At 32.3% G+C, this 13,896-nt stretch overlaps 1 protein-coding gene across 1 annotated transcript; it reads left to right on the top strand.

The window, feature by feature from the left end:
- Positions 1 to 11,888: 11,888 nt before the first annotated feature.
- LOC120077132 (fatty acid elongase 3-like) lies at positions 11,889 to 13,195 on the top strand. Its single transcript, XM_039031032.2, has one exon. It carries the CDS (start codon positions 12,175 to 12,177, stop codon positions 12,994 to 12,996), a length of 822 nt encoding a protein of 273 aa, XP_038886960.1. The 5' UTR covers positions 11,889 to 12,174; the 3' UTR covers positions 12,997 to 13,195.
- Positions 13,196 to 13,896: the final 701 nt, after the last annotated feature.

Below are 13,896 nucleotides of genomic sequence, written 5' to 3'. Positions count from 1 at the left end.
CGAAGACCCTCTCGGCTAAAGTGTTCGAGGGCCACCTAGTCGGACTAGGACTACGAGCATCATAATCTGAGGCAAGTGGTTTATTGTATTTTTCTCTCTCTTTATTTATCAACATTGTAAACATTATATATTTATATGTTTATCTCACTAGAATGTTAGTCCAAGTGAGAGATTGTTGGGAATGTCCTAAACTCGCAGTTCATAAATATTTTTAACATATTCTATTTATCAATAGAAATGTTGTTGAGTATTTTATTCAATAAATTACTATTGATATTGCATCCTTTTATGAAAATCCAATAAACAAATCCATGGTTATAATACGAATACTTTAACATTATGTGGCGACATAAGAGAGGATCAAGTTCTAGTATGTAGCCACAATGATCTATAAGCATACGAATGAGATTGGGTACCTCATCCTAGTGACACTATTGGATGAGACTCATTTTGTATACTGATACAAATGAACTGATCCAAAAATCATTCATGTGGAGACATTTGAGTGGGGCATCTTGTGCAATGAGTTTGCATAAGACCAGGACCTCGAAATAGTCACTTTTCTTTATAACAACCGTTTATTGTTAAAACTGGCTATCTCAAACTCAATAACCTAGGGTAACTCAATCTTAATCCTAAGCTAACTATGAACTCCTGTTTATTCGGGATTATCCTTTGATCTACATAGGTGAGAGTAGTCCAACAACACTATTTTATAAACCTCCCAGTTTGGGGATAAGATCGGATAGATAGCTGGGGACATAGTTCTGCAATATGGAATTCACTCCTACCCAATTTAGGATTAGCAGATGGGTTGTTCTCTTAAGCGTTGATGCCTTATCTTGAACAACGGGGCCCCACCCTCTCATTAAAGAGAGAATTATGATTTATATGTTGAACTATAAATCAATTGTTCAATGGATGATCAGTGAGAGCTTAAGAAGCAAGATGTATTTATAGGGGTAAAATGGTAATCTTTGACCCTACTGTAAATACGAACGACCTGTGAATTATGGTTAAAATGGACAGAAATATATCTACAGTGAAGAGAGTGCAATTATCGAGCTATATTAGAATGTCTTGGTTGTTAACGAATAATGATTATTTCGGTTTAAAATGTTTAACCAATTAATTACAAATCATTGGACCTTATGATCTGTAGGTCCATAAGGTCCCTCTACTAGCTCGTAATTTGGAGTAATCTTGATGAGATTTAAAATTAGGGTTTAGAATTGGAAATGTTCAAATTTAATTAGGGTTTCTATTAATTGTATGTGATACAATTGAAATGTTTAATTTTATCAAAATTAAACGAAATTGGAAAATCAATTAATGTTTAAATTATGATTTAAATATTAGTTAGATGAAATTAAATTTATTATAGTGAAATTGGTATTTTATTAAGTTAATATTAATTAAAAAATTAATTAAAAGGTTTGATTAATTAATTTTATTTAAAATTAATTAATTGAATTAATTTTTATAAAACTAATAAAACATATTTGAAAATTTGATTTTAGAAATCAATTTTGAAAACAAAATTTGAAAACAAGAACAAATTTTGAAATCCAAAGTGGAAATTTTCAAAAATTGGAAATCTCTACTATGGTACAAAACACCTTATTCAACCAATTTCATTTAATCCATGAAGAATGAGTTGGCTTTCAAGCAAGCTTTGAATTTGCATAATGAAAGCTTTATAAATCAAAGTGTCGGGTTGAATGATTAAGCTAAGCATTCAAAAATTCTTCAAGAACTCTGAAAAATTGAAACCCTCTCTCAAACCCTCTTCAGTCTTCATCAAAACCAGCTTCATTTAGTGTTTCTACCATACAATCCTTGCAAGAGAATAGTAGAGAAGATCTTCGTGTTGGTCTACTTTAAATTGAAGAACTTTACGTGGAGCTCAACTGTTTTTTAAGAGGTTTCATCAAAGGTATTGTGTTCAGCAAACTCTCTTCTATAATAGTTATTTTGAAGTATGTTTTCAATTCAAATTAAGTATAGTTAGAGTGCTTATTAATTTTTATTTTCTCCACTACATGTTACTCTAACATAAACTTCTTGACAATTTTTTTTACATACTTACTCTGAGAAATAAAAATACCTTCACTTAGTTGTTTGATTTGAAACCCCAGAAATTAGGTCAGTTCACCTACCATGCTCATTTCCTACTCCTTCTTCATTTGATTTAAATATATCCTACCATCTTTTAAGACATTCCACCAAATCAATATCATAACTGTAAATGTGTACAATCATAAATTTCCCTTAAGACTTTTCCACAAATAGAGTTTCATCAACTCCTTCTCTACAATACTCGTTGTTTACAAGAAACTCAATCGGATACTCATACCAAGCTTTGGGTGCCTGCTTGAGCCCATATAAATCATTGTTGAGTTTATACACGTAATCAGAATGAGAAGGATCCACAAATCCTTTGGGCTGCTCAACATATAATTCCTCATTCAGAAATCCATTCAAGAAGACACTTTTTACATCCATTTGATTATTAAACTTTAAGAAACAAGATATTCCAAGTAGAAGCCTGATAGCTCTAAACGAGTAACCGAGGCAAATTTTTCATTCAAATCAACCCTTCAATTTGAGTATACCACTGGCCAATTAGTCTTGCCTTATTTATGGTTAAATTACCATTTGATCAGTTTTTGTTTTTAATATTCACTTATGCCAATAACAATAACATACTTTGGTCGAGGAAAAAAGTCCAGACATCATTTCTCACAAACTGCCCAAGTTTTTCCTGCATAGCATTTACCCAACATTCATCCTCTAGAGCTTCTTTGGCATTCCTTGGTTCAACAGCAGAGGTGAAACAAATGTTGTTGATCATCTCCAGGTAATTCACTTTATCTTTCTTTCTGGTTATCACCCCTTTCTCAAGATTTCCAATTATATTGCTAGACATATGATATTTACGAACTCTGCTTGAGGGTTTCTTCTCACTGATTTCAACCTCTTCAGAAGTTGACTTGTTGTTCTCAACTTGTATTAGAATTCGTGTCAGATGACATGTCAGAGGGCATGTTAGCAACATTTGTACCGACAAGAGAAGACATACTAGAATCTTCTTTCTCAAGGATAGAAACTGATAGATCCGAAACATCATCAGTCACTACATTTATTGATTCTATAATACAAGGAGTTCACTTTTTGTACACAAGGTATACTTAACTATTAGTGGAATATTCGCGAAACATATCTTCATTAGATTTGGAAGCCCACTTTATTCTAGCTTCCCTATCAACCAGGATGTGACATGTGCTGCCGAATATATGAAAATATTTAACATTTGGTTTCCTCCCTCTTCATCTTTCATAATTTGTGCTAGAGGAGCTTGGTCACAAAACAACCATGTGATAAATGTGGCAGGCCGTGTTTATAACTTCAGCCCAAAAATGAAATGGCAGGTGTTTAACATGTAACATAGTTCTAGCCATCTCTTAAATAGTCCAAACTTTCCTTTCCACAACACTGTTTTGCTGAAGAGTAATGGGAATTGAAAATTTGTGATGAATGCCAGTTGAATCGCAGAACTCAGGAAATTGAGAATTCTGAAATTCCCAACCATGATCACTCTAAATTCGAACAACATTCAAAATTTTTTCTCATTGCAATTAAAGGTAGAGAGCTTGAAAAACAGTAAAAGTGTCTAACTTTTCGTGGTGAAAATGGACCCAAGTATATTTGGAGAAGTCGTCAACAACTACTAACACATACTTTTTGCCTCTAGACTTTCAGATTGCATGGGACCTATAAGGTTCAGATTTAGAAATTCCAAAATATGTGATGAACCAATAGGAGAAATTTGTTTATGTGAAGTATGAGTTTGTTTACCTACTTGACAATCACCACAAATAGTTCCACTAGCAGTAGACAATGGTGGAAGCCTTAATATAGCATTCTTGGCCACTGTCGTTTTGAATAGTTCTCATGCTCACATGTCCTAGGCATTTATGCCATAGACGTGTTTCATCTTTTCTAGAGAGATGACATCCCTACAAAACATTGTCAAGAGACCATAAATAGCAACTATCAGAAGATCAAGTACCTGTCATAACATAAGCCTTGTCATCTATGTGACAACACACTGGTCTTTTGTAAGTCTGACATTCAGACCTTTATCAAACAACTAAATTATGCTGATAAGATTGGCAATGAGTCCTTCAATTAACATAACATCATTTAATGATGGAAGACCAGGGTAATTGAGTTTGCTCTTTCTAATTCTTCTTCTTGTGGCACCATCCCAAATGTGATTTTGCCAAAGCTAATAGATGTTACATCTGACAAGTAACTCTTTTCTCCTGTTATATGCCTTGAACTACCCCTATCAAAATACCAGTCTCCTTAGTTAAGGATCTGAAAGATTTCAACACAATATTACACTTAATCTATGCAAACTTAACCCTCTACTCTTGTCTTAGTTTAGGCTCAAGAAGATGTCTATTTCTATAAACGTGTGGAGCCTTACTAAAGTTTGTAGACCTACCCGCCTTAGCCTGTAGGGTTGATTGACTTTCAAATTAAAGAAATTAGAGAAGACTCCTGGAGTAACATAAGAGTTTGGATTCTTAGCTCTGACAAATTCTATCTTTTGCTTACCTTTGAGTTGATTTTATAAGTTCTTTGATTTAGAAAAACCAAGAACTGAGTTGTCACTAGCACAATTTCGTTTTGTTAAAATCTTCTCTAAAGTCTCAATGTTAGGGTTCAACATTCTAACAAAATTGCATACTAAATGTTTCTCAACTATGACTTAATTTAGTTCATGCTTTAAGTCAGCATTCATGGACATAAGCCTATGGCTATCTAGCATGAGAGAATCAATCCTTTCGTTTTTAACATCAAGAACTTTCAATCGTCTTCCAATTTTTTTTTGAAAAGATCCTAATACGAAGTATTAGTAGATAAATGTTAAACATCACTGTTATCACTTCCCATAAAAATATCATGCTCAACAAATTCACATGACGAGGTGCCAGAGGAGATGTTACTAACAAGTGCCTTTACATCATCCTCTGAGACACTATTCTCTTCAGATATATCATCAAACAGTGTTAAAGTGTAACTTTTACTCTTTTTTTTCAAGAAATTAAGATATTCCACTTGAAAATGTCCATGGCCTTCACATTCCCAACATTTGAAAGACTTCCCTTGTTGAAAGTTGGTAGAGCCAGACTTATCGGCTTCTTTCTTTCCACTTTGGATTCTGAGTTGTTTGGAAGGGAGAGAGCCACCAGACTATTGCTTTTAGGGTTCAAGTTATCTGATCTCTTTCCAAACCGTTTGAGAACACAACTGAATTGCTTTCAAAGTAGTGAAATAGTATCAACAAGAGATTCCTCAGTCTTTCTGTCAAGATCATCCTACTCTTCTTCAACATAGGATTACAAGGTAATTCCCTTATTCTTCTTCTCAGATTTTCTATCTAAAGACATATCAAAGTGAGCAAATAACAAAATAGTTCATCTACTTTCATAGAAGTAATGTCTTGCACTTCCCCGATAACGGTAACTTTCATTTCAAATCTCTTAGGTGAGGAACTAAGCACCTTCCGTACAAGTCTTTCTTCCGAAATTTTTTCTCCCAAAGCAAGTGACCCATTAGAAATGTCCAGCAATCGAACATTAAAGTCCGCAATTGATTCATCATCATGCCTTTTAAGATTCTCAAACTTCGAAGTCAACTACTACAACCTTATTATTTTAACTTTTGAAGTTCCCTCATGGGCAATGGATAGGATATCACATGCATCCTTTGCAAAAACATAAGTATTAATTAAATAGAATATGGTCTAATCAAAACCATTATGGCATTCAATGCTCGAGAGTTCCCCAAGGATGTTTCATCTTCAGCTTCAAACCACTGTAACTCATGTTTCAAGACCTCTTTTCCATTGGCATTTTTAGTGGTTTGATGAGACCACTTAGTTACAACAACCTTCCATGTGTTTACTGTCAATGGACTCCAGAGATGCAATCATTCTAGCGTTCCAATAAGAATAATTTGTTTCACGTAGAACAGGAGGTTGAGTAGTAGAGCCACCTTCCTTAATGTCGTTCATGATCGATGCACCTAAGATAAAGGTAACTAGATTTGATACCAAATGAAAAATAAAATGACTCATTACTTAGGGAATAGATAAAGGTGACTAGCTTTGATACCAAATGAAAAATAAGATGACTCATTACTTAGGCAATAGTTGTTTGGAAAGGAGAGAGCCGCCAGACTATTGCTTTTAGAGTTCAAGTTACCCGATCTCTTTCCAAACCATTTGAGAACACAACTGAATTGCTTTCAAAGTAATGAAATAGTATCAGCAAGAGATTCCTTAGCCTCTCTATCAAGATCATCCTACTCTTCTTCAACACAGGATTACAAGGCAATTCCCTTATTCTTTTTCTCGGATTTTCTATCTAAAGACATATCAAAGTGAGCCAAGAACAAAATAGTTCATCTACTTTCATGGAAGTAATGTCTTGCACTTCCTCGATAACGGTAACTTTCATTTTAAATCTCTTAGGCGAGGGCCTAAGCACCTTCCGTACAAGTCTTTCTTCTGAATTTTTTTCTTCCAAAGCAAGTGACTCATTAACAATGTCTACTAACCGAACATATAAGTCCGCAATTGATTCATCATCATGCCTTTTAAGATTCTCAAACTTCAAAGTCAATAACAACAACCTTGTTATTTTAACTTTTGAAATTCCCTCATGGGAATGGATAAGATATCACATGCATCCTTTGCATAAACATAAGTATTAATTAAATGGAATATGGTCTAATCAAAACCATTATGGCATTCAATGCTCGAGAGTTCCCCAAGGATGTTTCATCTTCAACTTCAAACCACTGTAACTCATGTTTCAAGACCTCTTTTCCATCTATATTTTTAGTGGTTGGATGAGACCACCTAGTTACAACAGCCTTCCATGTGTTTACTATCAATGAACTTCAGAGATGCAATCATTCTAGCATTCCAGTAAGAATAATTTGTTTCACGTAGAACAGGAGGTCGAGTAGTACAGCCACCTTCCTTAATGTCGTTCATAGTTAATGCACCTAAGATAAAGGTGGCTAGCTTTGATACCAAATGAAAAATAAGATGACTCATTACTTAGGCAATAGATGTTAAAATGAGAGATTTGGCTCAATCTGTAACAACAAGATAATATCAAATGGAGAAATAAGAGATAACACAGAGATTGGCAACCTAGTTCGAGGATAATCACCTTCGTCTGGGGGCAGACAGTCCAGAAAGAGAATAAACTAATATTAAAAAGTCAAGCAATTACAATGTACTACTTATATATAAAGTAACAACATTTACAGTGACACACAAGTCTAACTAACGAATCACCTAGGCTTCCCCTAGATGTGAGACTCACCCTCTCAAGAACACTTAGGCTCCCTTTAAGTATGCTAATATTAGTGTTGGACTTCAGGTTCCAACAGTGTTTGAGACTCACTCTCTAACGATGTTATCTTCCTTTTTCTCAATGAATTCCCTTCACTAATGTATCTTAGGTACAACCTAATATGATGAACTTCTTCTCAAATGACAAGGTCTTAAAATCTTTATAAGACTGAGAATTCCTTCTCAAGAACAGTGCCTCAAGCTCCCCCTAAAACTGAAGTATTCTTCTTGAATCTCACACTCTTCGATAACAATTTCACACAGCAGATTACAGTGAGCAAAGATGTAATTAAACACAATCAATGTTACACAGTTCGGCCACCACGAAACAATGAACACACATCAAAGATAATTAGAAGCAGTAACCCTAGAAAAGTACCACGTTCTTCTTTTTAAAGTAAAAACCGAGAAAGGAAACAATATCCCATTTGGAACCAGCAGCCCTTAAACAAGAAAAATATTCGAGGGAATAAATCTGCAGAATTTTCCAAATAAGGAATAATTATCCCTTCCATTGAAATGAAAGTCATATATATATATACATATACAATTGTGCGTAAGCAATATCTATTTACTATGCAACATATATATTAGATCTTTTGTAACCTTATTTGATAATATGAGGTTCCATCTCAAAGTTAATTGGCCATGGAATGAGTAGCTCATCAGGAGTGCAAGTCTCTTAGTTTTTCCAATGTGAGATTCTCTACATATCTCCTGAAGATAGTGTCTATTTTGGATTCATCATGATATATATTTAACATCAAATGCTTTTATATACATTATAAATATCGTATTTAACAACTCAAACACACATGCACTGTGATATATATCAAATGCATGAACAAATGTTATATATTTAATATAATCAGTGGTATCCTAAATTCAACATATGTACTAATCTACTACATATATATATATAAATAACTCCACATATTGTCTTATAATTAAGTACATGATAATTCGATATATATACTACAAAAGTCGATCTATACTGATTTCAATGCATGTCTAGAAATATGTTGTACATACATATGATTATATTAATAACATTAAGTTTCCCATATACTGATTTTGAAAATAAATACATAGTCTATATAAAACTTACCCATCGAATATGTAATTGAAATGATGGAACAAACCTTTGGTAAGATAAAGAATAATGTCTTTAAAACTTACCCAAATAAGTAAGTTATGAAGCACAGATATAGATACGGCTACACGATACGGATACGATCAGATACGGTAATTGATCAATTTCTAAAAAACTAAGATATGGATACGTCCAAGGATATATCATTTTTTAATATATTTTTATAATATATATATTTCTAAAAAAATAAGGATACCGATACGTTGAAGATACATTTTTTTTCTTTAAGAAAATATAAGATATAGATAAATTTAGCATACAAGTTAATAACAATAGTACAAAATAGAATATAAACATTGAAATACAATACAAAAAAAACAACATCTAAAATGTTGAAGTACAATAGTTAATAAAATACAATAGAAAAGTGACTCATACGAGGGAGAAGTATGAAGATAAACGAAGAACTTCTTCATTGAATTGTTGAAGATATCCAAATGGTTTATATTTTGGTGGACTTTGTGGGGACTCAAATGTGAAGATGGAGATTATATGATTCTAGTCTAGGGTTTGGTCCGTTATTTATTATTTTTCTTTTAGTTTTGGACTCGAGTAGTGAGCTTTTTAATTTGATTGCCTAATTTTAGATTTGGAAAGTGTCTTTTTTTAAAAAAAAAAAAAATATGCATAGAAATAAATACGTCAAATCGCATGTCAGATGCATATATGAAAAGTATCTAAAAATATAAATACGTCAAATCACGTGTCAGATACGTATCTGGGAAGTATCTGGAAGTATCGGTATCCGATACGTGTCTGACACTGATTCTTTGCCTCATATGAAGTATCTGTGCTTCATAGCAGGCAAGCGAAATGATGAATATTATTATATAACGCACGTTATCGATGAAAAAAAATTATATACATAAAATCATACCACTAAGGTCTCGTTTTATAACCATTTCATTTTTATTTTTTGTTTTCGAAAATGAAGTCTATAAATATTCATTCTATCTTTAAATTTCTTCTTTTGTTGTCAAATTTTTACTAACGGTTTAAAAAACCTAGCTAAAATTTGAAACTAAAAGAAGTAGCTTCCAAAAAATTTGTTTTTGTTTTTGGAATTTTGCTAAGGTTACAATTCTTGTACTTAAAAAAGATGTATATCATGATAAGAAATAGATTGAAAATAGGCTTAATTTTTTTAAAACAAAAAACCAAAAATAAAATTATTATCAAACGAGACTTAAATTAGATAAATCTTGAATCGATAATATGCATAAATAAATCTATAAAAATTGCTGAAATGGAGAATTTGGAACTGAAGCTAGGAGAAATGGAGAAAATCTCCTATATGATTTGAATAATTAAGGGAAATTATTTCAAATAGTAAAACTATTGAAAACATTTACAAGATATAGCAAAATTTAGAACTATTAATGATAGACGTTGATAGATACTGATAGACTTCTATCAGTGTCTATTAGCATCTATCATTGATAGTTCTAAATTTTTACTATATTTTATAAATATTTTGGTTCATTTTTCTATATTTAAAAATAGTCCTAAAATTAATGAATAATTGGGTAAATCTTTGAAAATGAAATCTTCGTTCACTATAATTGATCAAATTTTAATAAATGCATTAATGAAAGAACCGGATTTAAGGAAACATATGTTGAAAAAAATGTCACAAAGGTACTGCCGATGCTAGACTAAAAGATATTTTTGTCCTAAATTTTCATGTAAATCCTAATAATGAAAATAATCAGTAGTGTGAACATTTTTGAAATAAACTTTCTACAATGGTCTTAACTAAATATCTTCTAAATTTTCAACTTCGTGTCAGATACATCTTTAAAGCTCAATGTCCGTCTAATAGATTTGTGAATTAATTTTAACTTTGTAATCTCTAGAATATAGATGGCAAAGTTATATATTCAACATTTTTATAAGTTAATGATTCATTAGATAAAATTTAACTGTGTCAAATTGAACCTTAAACTTTCAATTTTGTATTTACAACACAAATTTTAAAAAGTGATTTATTAGAAACAAATTTAAATTTTATAATTTCTAATAAAAATAAATAAATTTTAGAAATTTTGAATATATGTCAAAACTTTTGGACTAATTACAAACATAGCAATCAGGCCCAAAAGTATTTTCATATATAGCACAATACCAAAGAATTTGTTGACATTGTACAATTTAGGTTATGCTTTCAAAGTTTATTAGATAGACCATGTTGCTAGTAGGAGTCTATTATTGATAGATCATATCACTAGTAAAAATCTATCACTGATAGATTTTGCAATATTTGTAATTCTTTTAAAATATTTATATATACTTAATTATTATCCCTAAAAGTGTTATCCAATACAATTATCTTCTGATGTCTGGAGAGTTCTGATTTTTAAAAAGTTCTGATCGAGTATGAACGATTAAGTATGATCAAGTACGTTCAAGCATTGAGATGATATACAATATACATAAGGAAAATGACAATGAGATACAAAACATGTTCCAAAAATAGGCTCACAAACAATTAAAATCGATGAGATAGGATAATGGACCTCCAAACATTGAGATAATATAGGATGTGAGGATATATCATCTCATGTTGGGCCCCCAAACAATCCCATAAGATATAAAATTATAAGTTATGAATCTAGAAAGAACATCAATTTAAATTTCACTAACCTAATATACTTTTTAAAGTTTAAGGACAATATAAATATGAATTTAGAAGTTTAAACTAAATTAATAATTTAACATATTCCACACCAATCTTTGATCCGCCCCTAATGACAAGAGGATAGTTGATGTCCTATTATCCCACAATGTCTTCTTTGGTTCGGTGCTTTGTTAGACAAAACATATACTAAAAAATTTTTAGTTGTAATTAAAAGTCAGTCATGAAAACTTATGCTTCCAACAATAGACAATCATATCACGCTATTATGTGGAACTTTAAGTTCACTATACCCTATGTAGAAAACATATTCACTCCAAAGATCTCAAAATCAAATGACACTACCATCTCTAGTAATAACATGTGTCTAATCATATCACTCTTTCCCAAATAACCCATAACTATTCCTATTTTCACATAGAAACATTGAGTGTTCAACAAATCTCAAAGTGACACACTTTCATCCCAATGAGATGACTTAGATGGAAAAAAGAAATGCTATTTTGAGAGAAAACATTAAATGGATATAATTAAAAGGGTAGATGAGAAGAAAGTAAGTGGTGAGTTTCCCCATTCTACAATGACAGTAGCCTTTTATCTCTTCTCTCTTTCTCTCTTTCTCTCTTTCTTCTTAATGATAGCCATGAAAGTGCCCATCTCTTTTCACTAATTCCAAGAGAAAAGAGTACTCCATTTGTAGTAGTGAAGATTGAAGAAAGGCTTGTGTTTTCCTCTACATATGGCTTATAAATATTGTGCTGCCCAATACAAAACGCTGACATCTTTCCAGCTATGAAATAGGACCAACCACATAGACATTAGCATACACATTCATTCATTTCCCTCTTCCAATTTATACCCCCTTCTCTTTTTCCCATTTCTTTCTCCACTACTACTATTATCATCGTCACTTTTGGTTGAGTAACGACGGCGCGTGGTTCAAAAATGAATCTAAATATCATCGATAGCATCTATTACTGGCTTGTAAACCACCCCAAAATCGTCAATTTCTCATGGTCTCAAGGCGAAACCTTAGGCTCTTCCCCACTTTTCCTCACTCTCACAGTTCTCTCTTACCTCTCCCTTACCTTCCTCCTCTCCAACCTCTCTCTCCCTCTCCTCCCTCCCACCATTCTCAAACGAATCTCCGCCGTTCATAACCTTATCCTCCTCGCTCTCTCCTTCACAATGGCCCTTGGATGCACTCTCTCCACTTTCTCCCACGCGCCTCACCTCCACTACATTCTTTGCCTTCCACCCAAAACTCCTCCACGTGGGCCCCTTTTCTTTTGGGCTTACATATTCTACCTCTCGAAGATCGTGGAGTTCATCGACACGTTCTTGATCATCTTAAGCGGGTCGATCAAACGACTGACGTTCCTCCATGTGTACCACCACGCAACGGTGGTGATTATGTGTTACTTATGGCTTCATTCCTCACAGTCGTTGTTCCCGTTGGTTTTAGTAACGAACTCCTCGGTTCATGTGCTCATGTACACGTATTACTTGTCGTGTGCACTTGGGGTTCGGCCACGGTGGAAGAGGATTGTGACGGAGTGTCAAATTGTGCAGTTTCAATTTAGCTTTGTGGTGTTGGCTTTGATGCTATACTTTCACGTCACACATAAGGGGCCGGGATGTGCTGGTGTTTGGGGATGGTGCTTTAATGTCGTATTTTACTCCTCACTTCTGGCCTTGTTCTCGGATTTTCATGCTAAAAACTACGGCACAAATGGAAAGATGACGGTCCCCAAAAAGGTGGCGTGAAAACAAAAGAAACACATGGATTAAAAGTCTCTCTTACGTTCTTCTTTCGGGATTTGTGAGTTTTAAATTATTCTTCAGAAAATATATTTAAATCAGTTGTTCATGATGATGATCTGATTATTCAAGATATTTGGTAAGTGATAATTAATTAATATGTTGAACTAATATTGCATGCTGGTCAAGGGTGATATTTCAATCATTTATTCTTTTCTTTTTTCTGTCTCTTTCTCTGTTTTTTTCTTTCTTTTTTTTTTTGGGACTAAACTCAATAAAGTGATCTCACTCTTTCTCTAAGTTTGATATATAGGTCTAATAATAATAATACTAATAATAAATTTGATATATGAGGTACATCTATTATTATGAATGGAAGTAGCATGTATTAAAATAATACTAAAAATTTCTCTATTTGATGGAGAAAATAATTATTATCAATGTAAATTAAGCCGATAGTTAGATCTCTTCCTAAACAAATCTTGAATTCAAGAAAAAAAAAATATTAAAAAGATAGCTAGTTAAACATTATTTTCATTTAGAAGCTACTTAAACATTATTTTCATTTAGAAGCTAGTTAAACATTACTTTCATTTAGGGCCTATTTGACTTATTCTTCCAACGATTTAAAAATATTCTTTTTTTTAACTTACAATTATTTTTTTTTAACCATGTAAAAGGTTATTAAAAAAAACATTTAGGGTTTATTTGGATTAATTTTCTAAATATTTAAAAATATTTTTTTTTTAATTTAGAAATATTTTTTTAAATACTTAAAATAAAAGGTTAATATTAAAAAAATATTTAAGATTTATTTGGATTAATTTTCTAAATACGTAAAAATACTTTTTTTTAACTTAGAAATACTTTTCTAAACACTCAAAATGTGAATTCAAACCTAGAAAT

The sequence above is a fragment of the Benincasa hispida genome, unplaced genomic scaffold (assembly GCF_027475165.1).
Source record: "Benincasa hispida cultivar pf3 unplaced genomic scaffold, pf3_genome.v1.1 HicScf1573, whole genome shotgun sequence".
NCBI lineage: Eukaryota > Viridiplantae > Streptophyta > Magnoliopsida > Cucurbitales > Cucurbitaceae > Benincasa > Benincasa hispida.
The sequence above is the reverse complement of the archived record's forward strand: the minus strand, read 5'-3'. Positions and strand labels throughout refer to the sequence as shown.

Excerpts from the sequence above, each read along its gene's own strand:
- LOC120077132 (XM_039031032.2), top strand. The coding sequence starts at position 12,175 with ATGAATCTAAATATCATCGATAGCATCTATTACTGGCTTGTAAACCAC.